Here is a 24,242-nt window from a genome sequence, read left to right on the forward strand (position 1 = left end):
TGGTTCCATCATGTTCTCGATGTTATACAGCTTTTTCTTTGTCAAATTGTTCCAGTACTGTTCATCATTTTCTATTAGCTCTGCATCTCTTTCTCTATCTTCTTTCACCTTGTAGTACATTTCTGCTGTTTATTCTTAGAAATTTTAAGGCTTCTAATATGGCTGATGACTAATCCTTATCTTACTGTAAATATACAGTTCTTCTTCTTCTGCTACTAATACCATATCATATTTAAAATCTTCAAATTCATCTAAGGCTAGCATTTGGATCCCTCGAGATTTTAGAATATTTTTGTATAAAGGAGTTCACCTATGTAAGGAGATAAGGGATAGTCTAAAAGACTATTCATTAATCATGGTTATATGTCTAACTTTCTCCTTATGCATATGTACATACCAATCTGGAGGAATACTAATAAACTTATGCAAATTTGTTTTTATTTTTCTAGATAATCTTCTAATACTTTTGTAAGCCTTTTAGGAAATAATTCTAGTTGAGAGACATGGTTGATGAATATTTTATCAAAATAGCCAAACTTTTCAAAAAGTTTAAGCCTAAAATAAATGGATATGATCCTACCGGTAAAACAAATGTTAATGGTAAATTAAATTGCTGTTTTTCTACTTCAATAGACTCGTTATTAATACAATGTATTAAGTAAACTGGTCTCTCATCAAATTGTGTTATTCTCACTAGTTTTTCTAATTTTTGTCTATATTTTTCTGGTACGAACTCTTCCCTTATGACATTTTTTGTACTCCATGTATCTATCATAGTTGTCTTTTGTATCTTAAGTTCGTTTGCTAATTCTATTTTGCAATTTATGGTAATTAAATAACTATTTTTTGGCTTTTCTATACTATGAACAGTATTTCATAATATCTCAGTACTTTCTTATGATTCTGCTGAATTAATTTCTAATAACTTATTATCATAACACTTTTCGCACAATATTGAATATGTATTATAGTATTTATTTGCAACTAATTTACTACACTTACAAAAAATTTATGGCCAACCTAAATTTATTTATTTATATTCTTCTTCATGTTGTTCTTCTATGAATGCACTATAACATCCCACATCATCCAGGGGAATAGATCCTATAAGCCTTATATGTATATTCTCATCTTTACCTAACACGAGACCTCTTGGGAGCTCACTGGCTTCGGGTTCTGTAGGAACTCCAAAGTTAAGTGAGTAGCGTGCGAGAGCAATCCCATAATGGGTGACCCACTAGGAAGTTTTCTTGTGAGTTCCTAGAAACAAAACCGTGAGGATGTGATAGAGACCCAAAGTAGACAATATCGTGCTACGGTGGAGTCAAGCCTGAATGTGATGGGGGCCCGAGCCGGGATGTGACATGCACACATATACTCTTCTATATCACTATTTGTGCTACTTGAATTTTTCGAGTCTGAATCTATCATGTTAATACTTTCTATACTATAAATACTTTCATTATCACTTAAATTATCTAAACTATATATTCAACTCCATCAAATGTATTTTATTTCTCGGCTGTTTTGCTAACTTTGGGCATTTAAGTCTAATATGTCCAGCTTCATATAAATAACATTTACAACTATTATTATCTTTTGGTGCTTTATATTTTCTAATCCAAGGTATGTCACTTCTTTTCCTAAATTATTTTGGAATATATTTTCTCTTCTTATACGTTCTTGAAGGTCTTATGCTGAAATTCTTATATTGTTTGTATAGTTTATATGACCTATATTTTTTTTTTGTATATTTTCTTATGCTTATTTTTCTTATTACAACCATACTGTTGTAGTAAATCTATATTTTTACAACTCATGTAAAATTGTTTCCTAATCTGTCTCTTATCTTTTATTTGACTACATTCATGTATAAGTATGTCATACACATGTTGAATTCTATGTCTTATTGCAATATCATTTTTCTTTGGATGTTTTTGTCATTCATTCCAAATTTTTTCTCTTATTGGTCATTTTATTTTTGTCATATAAGTATCTAATAAATTAATATCACTAATTCTACCTGTTCTTCCTAAATATTTAAATAAATCTGTAGTATACTCAGCTATATATTATAAATCACAAATTTATAATTGTTCTAAATTTCTAATTGCTCTTATTTGTTCTTGTTCGCTTCTGTCATCTAACCGATTATGTTCTAAAAATTCTTGTTTAATCAAAGTAACAAAACCATCAATATTAAAATGTGTCTTGGCTACCTAATGTTGTTCTAAATTTTGTATTTTCCATGACTGAAAATAATCAAAAACTAAACCATCTAAAGTATGCTTAAAATAATCTAACATATTTTGTGAATTACTAAAATCTAACATTAATGCTGCATGTACGCAACTTTTTTCCCATCTCTCAATTGTTCTTTCCCAATCTTGTGGATCTACATTATCGAAATTTAATATATTTCCTGCTATATTAATTTGTTCTAACCCTCTCAAATATGGAATCCTATTTTTTCTAGGTGGCTTTATCATATTTTCTTCAACATAATCTACTCCTGCTTGTTCATTATATTTTTCATTTGTTTGTCTCAAAAATTGTTGATTAGTTCTACCCGTGTATCCTGGATTTTCTACTCCTGTGGTACTACATTCTTCATATACATTAAGCTAATACACTAATTTTTATACGCTCCTTTCATATTATAATTTTTTGTTCTTATACTTACTTTAATATATTTACTAAATTCGTTTATTATCATAACAAAATTTGGAATACATCTTATGACTGATAAGTTTGAACTTAAGTCTACTTCAGCTATTGCTATTGCTGTTTGTTAGTGATTATCCCATCTATTATCATATATGTATACTAAAGTTTTTGTGCCTACTTGTGCTATGGTTAATTCTGCTATTCCAATTAATATTGTTCCTATGTGAATCTAACTGAAATGTGATTTTCTCAAATGCATATCTGCTTCTTTACTAAGTAAATTAAGTGTTACTTCTTTATCAATACAACTAAATTCATATTGACTGATGGTACTTACAATCCTACTTCTATTTTCAAATAAACCTAATTGATACAAATTGTATTTATTTTTTTGTGTTTTCTCAAAACCTCTTCTAATAAATTTTTGTGCTTCTTCTTCATTTGGGTAAATATCTTCAACTCTAACTACTTCTTTTTCTTTTCTCCTAATGAGTTCCATTTTCTATTATCAAAATGATTTATCTTAGATCTTCTAATATGATTATTTGTACTTAAAGTTAAATTTTCTAATTTTTCTAACAAAGATGGTGGAATGATGAAGATGTGTTATGTAAAAAACTTGGTTTATTTCTGCTATTTGTTCTTCAACTTGATTTAATTTCTTAGCCAAACTTAAAACTAATTGAATAATTAAATTATTTTGCCTAATGAGAATATTACTACTAGCTACTTGTGTTGAAAAATCTGTTAAACCTACTGGTTCTTTATCTAGCTTACTAATTTATTTCAAAACTTGGATATATTTTTTGGTAGTTCTAGAATCGGTCATTAAACTAATAATCTATCTATGTTATTATGTAGTTTATCTACTTGTTCACTCAACTCTTTTTGCAGTAATTGAATTTTTTGAACTTCTAATTTTAACTGCTCAACTATTTCTAATGATTTGAGTTCTACTTGCTTAGGCTTATTATCTATGAGGTCAACAAGCTCTTTTATCTCTATTTTGCTAGGAAGCCTTTGACTATTTTTATTATTATCTTCTAACTGAGATGTAATATTATCTAAATTTTGTCTGATTGTTTTTATGGAATTTGTCTAAAAATGCTCTAACAACTGGTTTAACAAATGATTATGCTTATGATTTTCTAATTTTATATTTTATACTGGACTAATATTAAGATCTATAATACTATTGGCTTGTGGATTTTCTTCATTATGCAAAATATGATTATGTTTTCTCAATGAAAAATAACAAACTAAACTATTATGGTTTAAAGTTTTTTTTTTTTTTTTTTTTTTTTTTTTTTGTTTTGTGGTTCACTAATTTCTAAATTAAGATAATCTATTTTAAACTACAATCTACGTTTCTCTAAAGTTACCGCTAACTGATTTCTTAGAAACTCTCTTTCTTCACTTAGGGTCTCTAAAGTTTGACCTATTGCTCTCTTTGCTTTTAAAACTTTATGTTGCATTTCTGTATTATTATATTTACTAATAAATGAAGGATGTTCAAGATAACCAAGATAAAACTTATACTTCTTCAAAGTCTTGATAATTCTTTTGGATATGTGTGCTAATCTTTTCTTTATGCGAGTTATAATCGGGTGTCTAGGACAATAAATATCTGGTGGTTGTGATCGACAAGGTCTATAAGGACAAAAATATCTGTTGTTCATACAAAATAAACAAGTGTGATATCAGTTGTGTTAATGACTTCTGTCCTCAAGGTACTTTACTATTATAATTATACTATTAAAATGCTAAACTTGACTCTGATACCAAATTAGCAAAGCAAGCCTGGTTAAATAGTCGGATGTCCATTATAACAACTAGACATAAAACCTTGCATATGGAACCTGACATGTTTTAGTATGACGACCACTCACAATGCAAGTATAAGGCCTTAACGGCTGAACTCAGAGGTACCCTGGTTAATGTCCAGTTATTTATATACCAAGCATTCAACTATAACAAAGTGCTCGAATAAAGTATGATCGTCAGTTTAGAAGGTTAATAATATAATTACAATAGTGTTTCCCTGTTTTGGACTAGAAGTCTAATTAAACAAACACACTAATAGAAAGAAAAGAAAACTTACTTAAAACTTGGATATTGCTTGAATCTGTACACTTGAACTTTTATTGATATATGGAACGTTTACAAAGAGAAATGTTTACAAAGAAGTGTTTACAAAGGATGCTATGAAATTTTAGGATGCTTGAGTGTATGAGGATTAAAGTATGGTGTATCTGGTGTTGAGATGTTAAGGTGTGTTTGTATAATGAAGGGAACTTCTCTTATACAAATTGAGTGAGAATACTATGATTTAAATTTTTTACAAATGTATGGTATGAACATCTCCTTGGTACTTGTCATCTTCTATTGTTGCTAAAATTGTCAGCACGGTTTCTGAAATGTGGTCTGCTTATTTGTCTTCTTTTTTTTTTGCTTTGCATGTGAACTACTTGTCTTGATAAATGCATGTGAGTTTCCTACATGGCTGTCTCCTGTAGCCTAATTTTAGCTTTTGCATGTGATATCCCTTAAATGCTTTTTCCCTTGTCTTCTTTCCCATGCCCAATTTGGGTATTATAGAATTGTTTTGTCCTGATGATTAAAAGGAAAGTTTTTTGGGGGTTTTGGTTAGTTTTCCATTTTTTATTTTTTATTTTTTGGAATTTTTGTATATTGTGAAGTGATTGGTCACCAAGTAGAGGCTGCCCCACAAATTTGATTCCAAATCCATACACACTTATTTTTACTTCTCAAACACGGCTTGTTAATTTATATTCTTTATTTTTCTTCAATCTATTCAATTAGGTGGCCAAATATTGAAGAGGGTGTATTGGAGGTAAAAAGAGGAGTAGATAGCACCACCCTAGTCCTGTCACACCAGAAATATAAACGAAGAGAGCTTTAATCATACAACTTTAGATATAATAACAGTTGGTTAAGTTGTCGATAATTTGGTGATGTAAATGATGGGTCAGGTTGAGCTTTAATCAAACTTGTCGTTCATGAGATTCAAATATAAGACCTTTTCTATGAGAAAAGAAATGAATGTCACTTGACTGCAGTATTAAGTGACCAAAATAAAGTTAAAACAAAATTGCAATCTCTAAAATGTAGTACTAAAGTGACCACAACAAAGTTATAACAAAATCGCAATCTAATATAATGATTGATGCTTAGTATTACAAGTCTAGTTTGACTTTTAAATGAGGTCATAACTTCGACCTTCGTGCATGATGAGTTTGATACTAATTTATTTTTCAGTCTTTAGTTTAAATATATTGTTGTATCAAAAAAATATATAAAAAAAAATTCTTCAATGATACGTAACATTGGAGTGACAGTTTAATATATACTAGAAGTCATTTTACACTGAGTCACTATTCAAAAGCACATTGGAGTGACAATTTTTCCCTTCTAATTTTCTATTACTTCAAGTATGTCTGTCTTTATACAAATTATATATACTTAATTTTTTTCCCCGTCTCTCTTCGTTCCTTTTTGAGATGCCTGAAAAATCTCAAACCTTAAATGAACCAAAACCAAACTCTCTCCTAAAAATGTTCCTTTCTCCCTTCTCTATCCTTTCTCTCTTGCTCTTCTTTTTGAGACTCATTGAATACACAATGGCAGCTAGCAACAACTTCGACGATTCTGACAAGGCCGACCTCTAGGTTGGTATGAAATGACTCTTCATATTTGTGATTTCCAGTTCAAACCCTAACTACTCTATTTTCTGACGAATTTACAGAGAACCGGCAAGCTTAATTCCAGCCAAGTTCCGTCAACTTAGACGTGTTGGTGATGTTAATTTATTTCTTAGGTAAATGCTTCAATTCCTTTTTATTTGTTCTTTAAATTAGTTCATAATTGATTTCAAATTGAATTATATCTTAGGTCGATATTAATATTTCGACCATATTCTGCCAAGTTAATAACTGAAACTAAAAATAGAATATCTAATAGTTGCGCATCACTTAGGGCTATACAACACTGAAGTCACATCTTAAAAGATAATTCTTGATTATATCACTTAGTATTACAATCTAGTGATGTTCATCTTTGCTCTACTTGAAAGTACGAGATCCTTAAGTTTGATTCTTGTAAATGGATATTTATAACTACTTGCTACTTGGTAAGAGGGTGAACTTAAGTTCCAGTCCCACAATCAAGACACGCTAACTCATTGTGCCTTAATCAAACTCTTCCACTATCAGTTCACATATATATTTGCTTGATAATTGGGTAATTACATATAAAGCTACAAAAAACCGTAAAACTGGCGAGTTAAAGAAAGGGAAAAATCCCATCGTCGCAAGCTGAGCTTGCGATTATTGTATGCGAACCAGGTTGCAGTTTTAGAAATCTAGTATTGTTGACTCTAAAGCTTACATGACGCACATGCCGAGTAACTAATTTGCTAGCTATATTCTTATGTGGTTGATTGCTAATGCGGGCGTGCAAACTCGTTACTGAGTTAGATAATGTAAATAATATGAATGTGGTCATGTGGTGATTAAATGCGTTGCTAACTTTTGCACCAAGTGACTTTGGCCTAGGAACACTATCGGCCTAGGGTCCTTTAAGCTAAAGATAAGGTTATGCAAATCACTATGAAGTTCTGGATCTTTTGCACTAGGTCTGGCAACCGCAACTGTATTGGTGAGGATATGGGTGATAGGAGCATATTCATGCGACTTAAATGGCTTGTTCTCGTACATTTACGTTATGTTTCTTTAGTTATTTTAGTCCTTTATGCTTCTTTCGTGTGTTTTTAGGTTCATATGGCTAAGGAAGCAAAAAGATGCATTTTGGAGCAAAATCGGACTTGGAATGGATAGCTTATGTTTGGAGCAAAAGGAACGGACGAAAATTGAAGACCAAACTATCATAACCACCTATCATACACTTATACACTTATCATCACCACATATCATACACTTATCATAACAACATATCATACACTTATCATCACCACATATCATTCATTTATCACTTATCATAATCATTCACTTATCACTTATCATAACCATACACTTATCACTTATCATACCCATAATCATCTACACCTTGCAGCCATAATCATTTACACCTTGCAACCACATTCATCTCCAAAAACACCATCATTGCCGTGCACCTCCCTTGCCATTTTCAGCCATCACACTTCATCATTGCAGCCACCATTCACCCTAGTTGTCAATCACATACTTTCCCATTCTATAATTCATTCACATGCATCTTTAACCCTTCACTCACATGCTTTTCCAACAAACAAATCAGCCACACATGCACACAAACACAACCTTGCCGTGGGGTACCTAGCATTTCCAACATTCCCATTTGCATTTTCAGATTTCCACCAACCAATCTAGTTGTCATTCCACATGCATTCCCTTCTTTAATCATTCCTAGCTGCCATTCACATGTTCTCCTATCCATTCTCTCCCTATAAAACCATGCAATGCATTCATACAATTCATTCCATTCACCACAACACAACACACAACACAAACACCTTTGTGCCGTGCAAATCCCCTTCCATTTCTGCACCATTTCTTCCCCTCCATTGCAGCCACTCCAACTATTCCCCACTCCATTCCACATACACCTAAAGCCCTAAACATCTCCTTAGACCTTGTGCCACAATGAAGAGGAAGAGAAGAGTGCCTAAACGTTCATACAATTCAAGTTTGAGTTGTTGGAATGTTTAGGTGTTTCTTTGATTTCAATGTTTAAATTCAATTCTCTTTGTTTTGTACGTATGAGGAATGGAAGAGAAGAGTGCCTAAACATTCATACAATTCAAGTTTGAGTTGTTGGAATGTTTAGGTGTTTCTTTGATTTCAAAGTTATGAGGAACTAAACCCCCTTTAGCTAGGGGGTGATTCGAAACTATGTTTATGCTTGCAATATGAATTGATTAACTTTGGTTGGAATTTCATAAGTTGTGAATTCAATTCGTTTAACCATTTGATTGATAACTTATTTATGTATGTTTATTGAGAATGCGCGCTTAATTTTCATGCATGAATATGATGCTAGAATATAAGTGAGTTTCACCTAATCGTTATGAACTTATATTCACAAGTAGTGGAGGTTGCTTATAAACAATCGCGTTAAATGAATTCTTGGCACGAGTTTCATGCTCATCATAGTAACGAATGCCTCGTCAACACTTATAGTTTTCATAATGCTTAATGATCTTTGATTGTATCTTTATTGTGCTGTTCACGTAAAGGACTTTTGGAGAATGTTGTGAATTGCGTTGCGCAAACCCATCCAATTCATTAACTTAAGGAAAACTTGACGATTAATTTAAGCGGACCTAATTGACCCGGGGCGTTGAGTTTCATAATTTATCGAAAGACCAACTGAGAATCAATCTTGTATGCAAGTGTAACATGTGTGGAGAAGAACCCCTTAGCTAGTCTTCATTCCATTCATTAAATCCAAATTTGTTTTACAATCTGCTTAGTTTATTTACTTGTTTTGTTATTTCAATTTTCATCAAATCAAACCCCCCCCCCCTTTACTTTCTTGTTCTTTAATGCTTAGAGTCTGTTTAGTTTATGTTTTAAAGTATTTTTGAATTCTTTGAGTTTAGTTTAGTGTTTTAAACTTTCTTTTACGTTGTTTAGTTTTGCATTCTTTGAGTCTAGTATAGTGTTTTATATTGTGTTTTTACGTTTTTGAGTCAAATCCAAGTGATTAACAATCCCTCCTAATCCCCGGTCCAGAACGATCCCTACTTACATACTTACTACAATTGATAAAAAGAGGGTTTAATTTGTGTGCGTATAAATCTCGCATCAATGGGTGCACCAAATCAGTATCAAGTTGTAGGGATAAAGATACTTAAAGGAAATGAATGTCTTTATGGTAAAAGTTGTTTGGTCGTCTGACTGCCTAACTCTGAATATGACTTGGGAGTAACCAAACATAGAACACTCCATTCGCCAAGAATGCTAATGAGTGATCGCCTCAAGCGAAAGAATCAAAGACTCTTCGCCAGCTGAGACTTAGGATAGATAATCAGTCGAAAAATGAGAGCTTGATGCTTAACCGAATTGTCAAGAGTCCTAGATCGAGCTGATTCAGTAACTCTAGTGTTTAACCAAACTGTCAACTTCACCGATTGCCTTTGGAAAATTCTATGTAGCCAAGCTATAATCATTCGTTGGCTGCAAAAAAAATTTTGCAAACAAAAGGGATGCATCGAAAAAGGAGTTAAAAATGTCATAAAATTCTTTTGGCGATGATGATGGACACGTCGCAACAAACTTATATTGCAAATGTTTGGACAACTATATACGACGAGACATGACCGTGGCAAAAACTACATTGCAACGTTATTTGAACCTTCGTTAATAATAGATGCCATGTGTAATAAAAAATCAAACGTCATATTTGACACCATATACAAATTAGAAACAAATTATTATTAATAATGAATAATCTGTAAGTTATGTGAATATATATAAACTAGATGTGAATTGTTATATATAATGAACTATAAATTATGTAAATTATAATACATTGTATTATCATAAACAAATACCAACAAAACTACAAAAGCAAAATTTCCCTATTATTTAAAGTTAGTTGAATGGTTCTATACATTATGCATCGATAACATCATGTAGTCTTTGTCCCAAACTTGCAATAAGTGACATTTTTGGAACCATAAATAGGACTGAAACAACCTCGAACACAAATGAACTTTGCATACAGATCAACATATTTACAGAACTCAGCATCCTCTACTAAAGCAACATCTGTCGGAAGTTTCAGCAACCCCTTTGATTTCCCGTTCAACAGTTCACTATCAACAATGAGTAGGTACAAATGTTCATAATCACATGCAAACAAAATGACATAAAATGATCAATTTTCACAAAACTTTTTGAGTCTTACACAAAGTATGATTTATCAAACTGCAGAGGTTCCTTAGTCAAGGACCATAAAAACCAGACTATTTGAATGTCCCTTCCCTATAAAACGAGGGCAAATGACACAGAGTTAACATGTCTATCTAATACAAAGAAGACCACTGATAGATCCAAACAAGGAGGAAGAATTACCAGTGTATGTTACCATTGTGCAAGCAAACTATTTTACCACTCTATAAACCTCATGACACCATATGATATTTAACTAACACTTGAAATATAGTAAAGATAAAATTACTATTAAACTCATGCCATCAAACCTACAATTGCAAATTGTATTGCATGGAAACTTATTCTATGTATATAAAATATAAGAGATTAGAATAAAAGAATGGATTACCAAATGAAATGCTTGAAATGGTGCTCTCCATTATCTTGCAGTAGAAAAAGCAAAAAACAATGAAAAAATATAATAGAGACGCTATTAGCGAGCTTTCAATCTAGTCTAAACAAAAAATTTCTGAATCACTAATATGGAAATGCATAATATTTTTTTAATTATAATCCAACTAAAATACTAGCATATGAGAAATGTTATAACAGGAAAAAAATAAACCTTGAAGAAGATTCTTGGGTATTGGAATAAACCTCGTTTAGCATTTGAAAGTCATCTTTCATTCGGAGAAATTTTAGAATCCTAAAAAACAGTACAAAAAACAAATGAAAACTTGAAAGCAGTGATAAGAAGCTAGCTATCTTTTTATTTTATTTTTAAAATAAGTGTTCATTGGCCGCAACATACCTTCCTGCCTGGAGAAAGAACAATGGCGGGGCTTCCAGTGACTTCAACTGTAACAACACCCACAAGCTGAAAATACAAGTAATCATGCTTCTTAATTGTTGTCTTCATTTAAGAATCCCTGCTATCTCCCACGTTTTTATGAAAAACTAAGCTAATATTTGTAAAAGCTTTTCATTCGCAAAATCTACATTGACCTTATTCTGCCATTCTACCCTAACTGAAGGCCAGCTAGTTTCTTTAGTGATAATCCAACTAATGCACTTATTGAAAGAAATACAATTATAACCAGATATAACGTATTCCAATTCCACAATAATGAAATTATATAACAAAAGTTCATAATTTCATACTATAATAAAAGATAATTAGTAAAACTAAGGCATTCTCCTTGAGATCCATCTCTCAGTTCATGAGCACCATAACCATTAGGGACCCGCAAGCTGCACCCATCAGAAACGCATTGAGCGCCAGGTTCGTATAGTAAACAACAACTGAAAAAATAGTGGGATGCACTTAAAGAGCAATGGAAATTGTGAAAAGAACTAAAGGGAAAAGAAAGTGGTCTCGGATGGAATCCTAAGCTCAACACCGTTGATGCTTATGATTAGTGGTAGCATAATAAAATTCAGGTTTGTGAGCTTCTTTGTAGTTTTTAGACGTTGTCTGTTTGTTATTTAGCATGAATGCATTTTAACACTTGTTTCTTTAAATTGCAGATAAGAAAAAAAATATATAAAAGTATGTGTAGAAAACGAATTAGCCCTGGTATGGAAGAGAAGCTAGATAGGATGTTCATGAATACCACTGCTACTGGTGATCATGCTTGGGCACCCTCGTCTGGTATACTTCCATATGAAAATAATGATGAATCCAATGAGGATGACGACATTCAACTCAAAAGTAGTGATTCTGATGATTCTATCCCACTCAAAAACACCCAAGCTAATGAAGAGTATTTGGGGAAGAAGTAAAAAATAACTCGACAATTTGATACACAAGTTAAGAAAGAGAATAAGAAAAAAAGGAGTTGTTGCAAAGAAAGGGAAAGTGGGAGGTGCTGCTAAGTTGTCAGAACAAATTGACTGATTGGTGTAATTGAGAGTAGGAATACAACTTCGAACATGGTAAAGGACTTACAAAACAATAGCATTGCTGAAGTGATGAAGATTGTTTCATTTTTGCCTGGTGTATGGCCTGAGACCCATTTGTGGTTATTTGCAACTCGATTATTTCTAAAACCAGAGATGAGAGAAATGTTCTTAATTATAGAAGATCCGGACATCAAGCTTCAATTGCTTAACTATGAACAAGCCGAAAATTAAGTGCCATGTGATGCATTTAGTTTGCAAAGTTTTATATTTCGTGGTAGACAATATAATCTAAAATATCTTAGAACTTGATTTTATATTTTGATTTGTCATTTGGGATGGTTACTTGGATTTCTTTGTGTTTTACTTGGGATTATAATTGGATGGTTGTTATCTGGATTCTTTATTTAAGAATAATTTTTTTTCATGCATGTACTCCTCCTATTTGCAGGAATAATGATGAGATTTTTTTCTTTTCAAAATTGCAGATCTCTTTTAAGATATAGACATCTTGCAAGATGAGGAATAGTTCAACCAAACTGAATGCCTTTGTGTTCGTATTATAGAACATTATTATCAAACATATATCCACAGAACACCTTGTTTGGATTCATCTCAAACATGATATAAGTGGTTGATGGAAATATTACGAGGAAATGAGAGGCGTTGTCATAGGATGTTCAAAATGGACAAGTAGGTATTTATGAGATTGTGTAGTGACCTGCAAAACAAGTATGGATTGAAAGGTTCAAGGAGAACGTGTCCTAGTGAAATGTTAGGAATGTTTTTGTTTATTCTAGGACAAGGTGAAAGAATAAGTCAGCACAAGAACGATTTCAACACTCTGGCAAGACTGTAAGCATATACTTTAGGCAGTTAATTGATATTGTATGCATTATGACAATTGATGTTATCAAACTGTTGGATCTTGAGTTTAATGGTGTCCTTGTAGAGATATGGAGGGACTCTAGATGAATGCCCCACTTTAAGGTAAAAAAAAAGAAAAAAAAAGAAAAGATATGATACTTCTTGCTTTGTCTTATGAATTAAATTATATTTATTGAAAATTGTGTTATAATAATTATTTGCAGAATTGTATTGGTGTCACATCCTGGGCTCGACTTTACCGTAGCACGATATTGTCCGTTTTGGGTTCCTACCACATCCTCACGGTTTTGTTTCTGTGAACTTACACGAGAACTTTCCAGTAAGTCACCCATCTTGGGATTGCTCTTGCCCGAACTCGCTTAACTTCGGAGTTCCGATGGAACTCGAAGCCAGTAAGTTCCCAAAAGGCCTTGTGTTAGGTAGGGATGAGAATATACATATAAGGCTTACAGGATCCATTCCCCTGGGCGATGTGAGATGTTACAATCCACCCTCCTTAGGGGTCGGACGTCCTCGTCGGCACACATTGGGCTAGGGATTGGCTTTGATACCAAATTGTCACATTTTGGCCCGGGGCCCCACCATATACCGAGCCTGATTCCGCCGTAGCACGATATTGTCCGTTTTAGGCCCATACCACACCCTCACAGTTTTGTTTCTGGGAATTCACACGAGAACTTCCTAGTGGGTCATCCATCCTGGGATTGCTCTCGCACAAACTTGCTTAACTTTGGGATTCCGATGGAATCCTGAAGCCATTGAGTTCTCAAAAAGCCTCGTGTTAGGTATAGATGAGAATATACATATAAGGCTTACAGGATCCACTTCCCTGGTCGATGTGGGATGTTACAATTGGTGTTATTGGTGGTGTACATGTTCAAGCCACAATATCTTCTGGAGGTCAAGTACCATATATTAAGAGGAAATGGAGACCAACTCAAAATGTAATGGCCGCATGTAATTTTTGTTGGAGAACAATTCAGAAATAAATAAAAATAACAGAAATAATAGGACTTGAAATTCTAATACTTTATTAACTAAAAATACTTGCCATACATAATGAAATTACAGAAACAAATACAAGAATTAAAATGGTACCAACTTGATTACAACAGGTTGAGGTGCGCAAAAACTATTTCCTTCGAACAGTTTTCTGTTCCACTCTTATGCTTATGGTTCTACAACGTGTGCTTGACTAGGATACCACTACCTAATTCTACAACCCGCACCGGATTATAAAATTCTAGTGAATTGCTTTGTGTGTTTACTCTCTAGGAATTTTGTACGGAATAAAAGGAGGAAGAAAAGATGATTTACGATGAAATTAAGGACTCCAGTTATATAGGCTCTTTCATACCTCTTCAAATACCTTTTGAATGTATTTGAAGTTATACAACTCTTTCCAAAGAGTTGTCTATTAACCAAAACGTTTTTAATTAATTTAATTAAAAACTTAATTCGAAATTAAAACTAATTGATCAGATTAATTTTAACCCCAAGTGAGGCCCAAGGCCCTGTCTTGATTAATTAATATTAATATTATGGTATAATTATCAAGCCTAATCCACATAATTAGTGGCCCAAGCCTCAATTCTCATTCCAAATGGTCCAACACCTAATCACTAATAAAGGAGACTAAATTAATATAAGAACCTCAAGTTCCCTTGACTTCCCTGATGTGGGACTTAAAGGAGCTCAAAACACCAACAATTTTGACATGCAATTCATCTTTGCAAGTGAGGTTGGGAAGGAATTGCACGTGATACAAGGATATTCTTATATGTTTTATGAAATAGTGCTTTAAAGTTTTCCAAGCCTCCAAATGGTAATGTCTCAAATTTGTGCATATGTCTGAAATTTTGCATTTGATTAGGCACTTTTTATAGTTTCTTTTTATATCATAGTAGCATGCTTTGAACATTACAAGAAAATATTATCTTGTGGATGCTGGGTACCCACAGATGAGTGGCTATTTAGAACCCTATAAAGGTGAAAGGTATCATTGTCCTGATGTTCGTAGGGGCAGAGAACCAATGAGATCTAAAGAGGTATTCAACCACATACACTCTTCACTTAGGAGTGTCATTGAAAACACTTTTGGTGTATGAAAAAAGAGGTGGAACATTTTAAAAGACATGCCTAGTTACCCTTTTAAGAAGCAAGTAAAAATACTAGTCGCAACTATGATGCTTCACAATTATATAAGAAGGCATGGCTAGTGTGATACTCATTTTGACAACATGAAGGTTAACTTGAATAATGGCTCAAACTCGGATGAAGAACAAGAAGAATATCATATTATTGAAGGACCTGGAGCACAAGAAATAGAGACATTCAGGAACAACTTTGCTGCAAGTTTGATGCATTCATAATTTTTTTTTTATATATGCTTATTTTATGTTATTATTGTTTGAAGACATTGAAGAAAATTTTAAGGAACTGTTATTAGCACTCCAAAAATTTCATTCTACACTCCTCACAAATGTATTTTTCTTTATAATTGGAGTGCTAATAACAATTCCCAAATTTTATTTATTTATATTTGTTTTTTTTTAAAGTAGGTTGTGGTGATGCAACTACAAATGTTAAGATAATATGAACGAAAAATGATTAGATATGCTTGAGAGTCATCTTTTTAACAAAAAAGTTAATAGAAAAATATTTTCCACATTACGTCTATTTTTGTCATTATGCAGAGTTATAAAACCTTTTTTGTATTAGTATTTACCAAACATTTTTATACTTCTTTTTGTACTCACAACAGTTTTAAAAATATAGTTTACCAAATGCTGAGCTATTTTATTTTATAGTTGATCATTCTTAAAGTATAGTAGAAACAATTTTAAAAATAAGTATGTCAATCTCAAATTAGCCCTTAATTTCTAGATACTGCTTGATTTGTTCAAAATCTTCAAATATGAAAATTAGGTCTCCTAAGGGCCAAAGCATCCCCATTTCCCCTTGAACATGTAAATTGAGCCTTTTCATAACGGTCGTTACGAATATCGACGTCCTTCTAAGCGCTTATGCAGACATCAACCAATAAGGCTCTTATTCTTGGTAATATTCGTGCAACATTATATATATATATATATATATATATATTTCTAAAAGGAACCAGTTGGTGGTTTTACTATGGTAGTCTATTCTTTCGGAAGTTGGAAAGGCTTACATAAGCATTTCAACCTTCCTCTTGTCATCATCATGCAATTTACTAACGACAATAATTAAACTTAAGATGTGCAGTGTGAAATACATATGAAATTTATCCCAAACCACTAGGTGATTCCGTGGTGATCGATGCAGAATTTGATGGAAGCAAGTTGTAACACCACTTATTACCAAAAGCTTTGGGTGGCCGGGTGTCGTGGCTTTTGACCCTATTTGTGTATCCGTCCAAACGCGCCGTTTACCAAATTGCAGGCCTCCAATCGCGTCCAGTCCAATTACAGACAGACAAAGCTTACCATTTCCAACTCCCTCAACAGGATTTTTCTGCACCGCCGGCACCTTCACTCTCTCTCCCCCTCTCTCTCCGTCTCCGATTGGGTGTTGGTAATTGGGCAGAATCTTGAACATGTATCACGCCAAGAAGTTTTCAACGGCGAGCTTGGTCCCACACAAGCCCCAGAGCTCCCAAGAGCTTGCGAACGTTGGGGCTGTCAGCGGCGGTTCCTCCGTGAAAAGCCCAACGCCTTCCGGCGGGGGAAGCGGGAAGCAACGGCTCCGCTGGACTTCAGATCTCCACGACCGCTTTGTCGATGCCATTACTCAGCTTGGCGGACCAGACAGTGCGTATTTTCTTTTCAGTACCGGTTTTTTCAATTTATTTACTTATTCATTATATTTATGTCCTTTGATTCCTTTGCAATCTTGACATGGCCTTCCTTCAAATTTATTTCCTCTAATTTTTACATGATTAATTTAATTGTGCTGTTTGGTGATCCTTTTAATTCTGTACCAATTGGTTTAGAGGGGGCTTCATTTATTTATAAATTAAAAGGTTATGTAGCTCTAATCAAGATGCTCGGCGAACGAAATGAAGAAATTGTTGGAATCATCCACAGAAATCGTTGATCGAATGTTTCCAACTCTTTTGTAATGTTTGTGAGTGCACCTATGTGGCTGAGATGGCTTTGGTTTGTTTTTTACAAGAATTTTTATTAATTCGGTCTTTGTTTGTTTTCTTTCTGCCTTCTTTGTAGTTGATTTCTAAACAACAAAAAAAAGAAAAAAAAGAAAAAGATAATAGAGAAATTGTTTTGTCAAGTTTAACCACGAAAATGTATTGAACTTTTAGTATGACCACAAGAATTTGTACTCCTTTTCTATCCGTATCAAGAATTCATGCTCTTTTTTTTTTTTTCCAAATCATGTTCAGACTCAGCTACTCAGGGCCTTTTTGATTGCCACTACATTTTTGGTTTTCAGTTATTGTCTTATTAGTTAAAGATAGAGAAGGGCCGGGGGGGGGGGGGGGGGTGGTGGGGTGTGTGGTGGGGCTGGATGGAAATATAGGGGAAGAGGGAGTTGAGGAGGGACGGAGGAAGGATAAATGTTAATGGAATGCACCCAATCTTTTCCCTACTCAAGTTCTATGCGGAAAAAGAGTGGCCAGTGTGAACTCCACTTTTGTCTTATGGGCGGAAATAAACAGTACAGTGATCATCCATGGGACTCCAGTGATTACTTCCTTCTAGCTGGATCTGAGTAAGATAATCTCTTCATTTAACTGTATCTTTCTGCAGTTATTCCAACGATGTGATGTGTGCACTCTTGGATTTGTCAGTTTAACACCATGAGTGTTATTACCCATTGTCATAGTATAAGAGCTGGATACATTCTACATCTTTCTGACTGAGAGAGATTATGTTTTGTTTTACTGATTTCTAATGACAAAGTGCAGGGCTGTTCACCCTACAGATTCTTTTAATGATTTCTTTTCTAGTCCTGCTCATCTCTAAGCTTACATTTCCTCACCTGGGTCGGGCTTCTGATAAAATCATGGTTATAATCTGGGACGGGGTTGCACCATTGATGGAGCAATCTGCTTAGGGAACTTCGTTTGTTCAACCAGTTATGAATGATTGGCCACGTGTCTAGGGAGCATTGTCATTTTTTTTTAATCATGGCCTTCACTTGCCCCCTCAATGTCCTGCACTTGTTAGTTGTCTGATAGATATTATTCTGAAAGGAACAATACTTACCTGTATCTTGGTGCTCTAGAGGCTCCCCTCATAGTCGGGGTTCTTGGAAATACTACCGAACTTTTAGTCATCCAAGACACATGATCTAGAGGTTCTCAGTAAAGGTCTGTTTCAGCCACTTTATTTTTCTTCTGTCTTGTTTGGGCCCGAGGAGGATTCTGCAACCACTTCCCCGTTGATCTTACTTATTCTTTGTCGGTTCCTCTTTAAGTTTAGCACAACCATCTGCTCTTGTGAGCACTTTGGGATGCCTTCGAGATTAGTACAGGAAAGAAGAAAAATCCACTCTTGAGCAGTGACTCCTGCTACAAGTTCCTGTTGCACTTTCCATTGGACTGTTGCATGGGAGACAGGGTGATGCAAAGTTCCAACTAACTGGCACTGTCAATCTCATTCGTTGTTTCCTAGTATTTATAATGATTCTTACAGAAGTGGACTCTTTGTTCACTAATTTTGTGAAGTTTTATTTTTACTGAATTATGTTTCTTATAAAGTAAAAGGACATATTCACATTGTTCGTTCTTTGTGAATATCATAACTGAATCTTTTTACTTGTCTCTAACTCTAGAAACCCTAGGTTAGATTAAAGTCAGTGTTTAGGGAGTGGTATTAATTTAGGTTTTGACAGCATATTTTATTTTTCACTATGTGGTTGTTAGAGCTTTTGTTAATTTCTAGAACGTTTGTAGTGAATATCTTGTCCACTATGATATGCTTCTTGTAAAAGGAAAATAAAAATGTAAAAACACTAAAAGCTATACTTTAAACGCATGTTTGTAACATGTCCACATTTTTTTTTATTTAGGGGTGTGCTATCCACACACCTCATTTTACTTCTCACACTCCTCTTGATAATTTATGTCCATTGATCTTCTTTAATTCATCCGATCCGATAGCCGAAAATTAAAATGGTGTGTGAGAAGTAAAATGGGGTGTGTGGATATCACACCCCTTTATTTAATGCCCAAAGGAAATAGTAATTTGTTTTGTTTTCATTTAAAAAAAAGCTCAAACATAAACTCTCATGTGTATATTGTTGTTCTTCTATTAGATGAAGGAAACACAGAAAACTTTTTTGGTGACTATTTTTAGTAACTTTTTTTTCCGTGAAAGAAGCAGATCTGGAGATATCCGTTTTTGTAAACTCTAGTAAAGTCTCCTAGTCTGGATCAGTGGTGCTCTGACTTCTATTGCGTTGACAGTGCTTTTGGTTGAAGTAGAAGGCCATAGTCTTCTACTGAATTAATTTCTGTATCTTCTGGCCTTCCGTTGATGCCAAGTTTCGAAATTCTCCGGTGGAAAATTTGCTCAGGCATGGATTGAAGAAGAGCCAAGGAAGATGTGTTCAACGATTAGTTCCCTTGTTTCTTCCCTTCACATGTAATCTTCTATTATATTCTATGGATAACCATCTATACTACTTGTATAGGTGGGGAATATCAACTAATAACCATCTGATCAGTCCACCTGCAAATTGAAATTATCATGCTGTACTGTAAAGGATATTCATTTGGATAATCGTATAACCAACCCTGTCAAGGACTTCTAGGACTAGTGAGGGTTTTAACTTTTCACTGGGATGAGGGTTTGTTTGCTTTCGGTTAATTTATTTAAAGGAATTCTGATTATTATTGGTATGTTGAATATTTTCCTAGACTAGCAGTGGAATGATTCTGTGTTTTCTTCAAAAAGTCAATGTTCGATTCCTTATCCACGATTTGCACATTTCTTTTGAGTTAATAAATCGAAAACAATTGAAAAAAGAATTTCTCTTTTAGCTTTTTTTCCCCTATTTTCTTGGCAGGGTGGTTTATAAATTTCATCTACTTTCTCTATGTTTCATTAAATAATTGACTGCTTGGTCTTCACTTTTGGTTAATGATTCATTTGTGCTTAAATTATTTATTTTTGTTGAAGTGGATGTATTTTAGTTTATATGTGATAGCTAGTGGTGCTTTGCAAACCCGGGAAGAAACGTAGGACCGGATTGAATTGTCCAATCCTTTATTTGTGGCATGTAGTCCAATGGACAAATCAGTCCCACAGCACAGGGATTTGATGAATTTTTTTTTCCATATCCGGTCGCACCCAAACTAGTGTTTCTAATCACATTTATTACCTAAGTAATATTTCACAAATGTTTGGTTTTTGCAATTTTACATAGGAGCAACACCTAAAGGTGTTCTGAGAGTGATGGGTGTTCCAGGACTAACTATTTATCATGTGAAGAGTCATTTACAGGTGCGGGTCACCTTGCTATACTATATTACGTATTCAGGGACATTTAATGTTCTTATTTTTAACTACGCAATTATTCTTTTGTATAGAAATACCGACTTGCAAAGTACCTGCCAGAGTCGCCAGCTGATGGTAAAGGCGTCTCCCTCCTATAGATGTTATTTTAGCAATAGAAAACTTGTTTTTACCTTATAAAAATATGAGTTAATTTGAATTTGGAGTACTGTTTCTGACTTATAGGTTCTAAGGATGAGAAGAAGGGTTCTGGAGACAGCCTATCTTGCTCAGATTCTTCTCCGTGGGTACCTTTTCCTTTACCTTTTATTGGTTAAACCTCTGTACGAGGACCACATTTTGTCTCTTAAGCTTTCATGACCAAAATCATTATACCTCTCCACATCTGACGTTCCGAAAAAAACATTCAATTGTTCAGTGGAGTGCAAATTAATGAGGCATTGAGGATGCAAATGGAAGTTCAGAAGCGTCTTCATGAACAGCTTGAGGTAAGGTCTCTTTCTCTCACTTCACCTTAAATTGCTGGAAGAGAGATGTAGTCTGCCCCGCAATATCTTTATTGAAGGAATGCTCATAGAAAGAAAATTATTTCTGACAGACGCAGAAAAAGAATTACTCGAGCGCTTAAATTTATGCTGAAAATTATTTTGCAGAAATTGAAAATAGTTAATCCAGCAATTACTTAGCCCAGAGGTCAAGGTTTTTGTATGGCATTTTTCTTCTCCGGGGCCTGAGTTTGGCTCTGGCTTTGGGAATATGGATCGAGTAATAATTGTTTTTCAATAAAAATAATGTTGTAGAGATGGGAAAATCGGTGGGTGGAAGTTCTGCAAATGCCCATCTTTTTTCTGTGTTCTTCAATTTTTGTTCTTAGATCCCGCCATTGTGTTGCTCCTTCATTTCCGCAGTAGAGCATGATTCAGGAACTGTTTCCTGATCTCCTATCCTCTCAGAATCAAGTGCAGGCACTTAATATGATGAAAACTTGTAATGAGCGGTTCATGTATCCGATTTAGGGGGATGGTTATTGTCATTTTGTTCTGGTCAGTGTCTACGCATTTGTGGCTATACGAAGAATTCACTAATGTCTGAAAACCAATTCAGGTTCAAAGACAGTTGCAAATGAGAATAGAAGCTCAGGGTAAATACTTGCAGAAGATCATCGAGGAGCAGCAAAAGTTTGGTGGTTCACTCAAAGCGTCAGAAGCGTTACCATCAGCCGAGGAAAAGCAGAAGCCAGCTCAGTTGGAGACAATGGGCGATGCATCGGCCGCTCCCTCATCTCCCCGAAAGAAACAAAGGGTGGATGAAGGGTTGCCAGACGGTTGCACCACATCTAATCTGCCTCTAAAAGCTGACCAGAAGAACGAATTTGTGGGTCGGTGGGATCGAGACCTGTATGGAAGTGACGGTGGATATGGATTTGGCTTGCAAACAGAGTTTAAAGAAGGAGATGGCGGTGCTGCACAGAAAGCACCTATGGAGTTAGATCCCTTGTGTGGTTCAAAACAATAGGAAGGAATCACCGTTGTTGGTAATCTTTGATGAAGCAGTCTTTGTGCAATTAATTAGAAACCATGTTATCTGTACCACGTAAATATACATGCGATCGACTTGTAATTATACAATGTATGAATTTTCCTTAGTGTACTAGTAGCATGTAAACTCCAACTCCCCAGAAAATATGTTTGTTAGTTTAAGTACACTCATCGACGAATTTTCCTTAGTGTACTAGTAGCATGTAAACTCCAACTCCCCAGAAAATATGTTTGTTAGTTTAAGTACACTCATCGACGACGTTCCAACTGTCATGGTTTTGTGCCTGAAGCGATTGATTTTTATGATGTTTTGCAAATATTCACGAAGACATCGTTGCATTCAACTTTGAAGTATGCGCGTGCTACTATTGATAGAAATCTCTCCGAACGTTGAATCTCTCTACCCGTCGGTTGATGAGGATCGGAACAACGCTGATAGCGGTTACGGTGATCGGAACAGCTTTCATATCGGACTGGCAAGCAGATTATCATAATTACTGCGGGGTGGTGCAATTTAGCCCGGATCTACTCGATGGCGGTTGCGATGGATGCTAGGTTTTGCAGATCTATGTGATCTTAAAGGGTTGCATTGCTCGGATTTGTAAAGCAGTTCGAGATGAGCCGAAACAAGGCGCAACAACTTAGTTCAACTCGTTCTAAATCGAAACAAGGTGCAGCAACTCAATCTGAGATTGTTGCCGGAGTTTGTAGTTTTAGGTGCGGGTTAATAATCCAAATTCCAAATGCCCCTTGTTAAGGAAAAAACCAAAAAGGGTACGTTTTTTTACTTGGTGTCCACTCTCAATTGGCTACAAACAAACATAGACAGTGCCCAAGGGGTACCATTTGACATGTTCTCAACCAAGCTAGATTGATTGCTAGTTATTATCTTATCTTATATGATTTATTATTATTCAAACCAATAAAAATGAACAGAAAAACAAACACAGAACAACTTTAGATTGCCTGCTAAATTTAGTCTCTCTCTTCAATCCATTGCGTACATGGTTCAAACCCTACCTCCTCTCCGTAGTGTAGATTAGAGTAGTGGTATTGCATATTTTATTATTATCGAAACCAATAAAAATGAATTAAAAAAAAAAAAAATGCAGAACAAGTGTAGGTTGCATGTTGGATTGAGTCGTTCTCTTCAATTTACTACGTTCATGGTCCAAACCCTACTCTCTCTCTCTGTAGTATACCTTAGAGTAGTAATATAACATTACTAGCATAAAAAAAAAAAAGAAAAAAAAAAAAAACCAAGAAGAAGAGCTACTTACACAAAAACAAAAAGAATGAATTATTATGGCATCCAGCAAAAACACACATGCACCCACAACAAGAAGACAAAAAAAAGAAAGACATTATTCTCGAATTATACAAAGGAAAAGTGAATAACGTGAAGAAAAGAATACAGACGAGAGAGATGCTGTCTGGCTTTAGGAACTTTGGATTGGAGGAGTGGATCCATATAGATGGCGTGCGTTATCTGTATGCATGCAACGCATGTAATATCCCGCCTACGATGACGGTGAACCCGTTTCATGTAAATCCTTCTAGGATGGCGGTGGAAAAGGAAAAGACAACCGATCGAGCTGCTGCAACTCCATGCTGTGCCTTCTTATTGTCGAGCTAAGGCTGCGGACCTACTTCCCACATGCACCGTAGCTCTGGAGTTGTTTGAACATACTGATAGACTAGTAGGTCCCACTCCTACACCCCTATGTCGACTCTGACAGTAGTCATGATCAGCAGGAGCAGCAGGCATGGCCATTAGTCTCACTGGGTTGGGCCCCACACTGACGGCCTTCTCCCGCCGACAGCTCAACAACCCCATATTATTGTTATTACTTCCCAGTGAAGGCGGCCGTCGTTTGCTGCTCGTCATTACCTTA

The 24,242-nt window shown here is 34.7% G+C and overlaps 1 protein-coding gene across 1 annotated transcript; it reads left to right on the forward strand.

Annotated features, from left to right (window-relative positions):
- The first annotated feature begins 16,680 nt into the window (after positions 1-16,680).
- LOC137745297 (myb family transcription factor PHL7-like) lies at positions 16,681-22,514 on the forward strand. Its single transcript, XM_068485230.1, has 6 exons — positions 16,681-17,140; positions 20,721-20,797; positions 20,884-20,926; positions 21,035-21,092; positions 21,228-21,297; positions 21,914-22,514. The coding sequence occupies exons 1-6, from the start codon at positions 16,927-16,929 to the stop codon at positions 22,322-22,324; spliced, it is 873 nt and encodes a 290-aa protein (XP_068341331.1). The 5' UTR covers positions 16,681-16,926; the 3' UTR covers positions 22,325-22,514.
- Positions 22,515-24,242: the final 1,728 nt, after the last annotated feature.

Source organism: Pyrus communis, chromosome 9 (assembly GCF_963583255.1).
Source record: "Pyrus communis chromosome 9, drPyrComm1.1, whole genome shotgun sequence".
In the NCBI taxonomy this organism is placed as follows: Eukaryota; Viridiplantae; Streptophyta; class Magnoliopsida; order Rosales; family Rosaceae; genus Pyrus; species Pyrus communis.

Bases quoted from the DNA above. Each gene is read 5' to 3' on its own strand.
- LOC137745297 (XM_068485230.1), top strand. From the start codon at position 16,927: ATGTATCACGCCAAGAAGTTTTCAACGGCGAGCTTGGTCCCACACAAG. The intron at 17,141-20,720 runs GTGCGTATTTTC...AATTTTACATAG, and splicing joins TCAGCTTGGCGGACCAGACA to GAGCAACACCTAAAGGTGTT. The intron at 21,093-21,227 runs GTGGGTACCTTT...TCAATTGTTCAG, and splicing joins TCTTGCTCAGATTCTTCTCC to TGGAGTGCAAATTAATGAGG.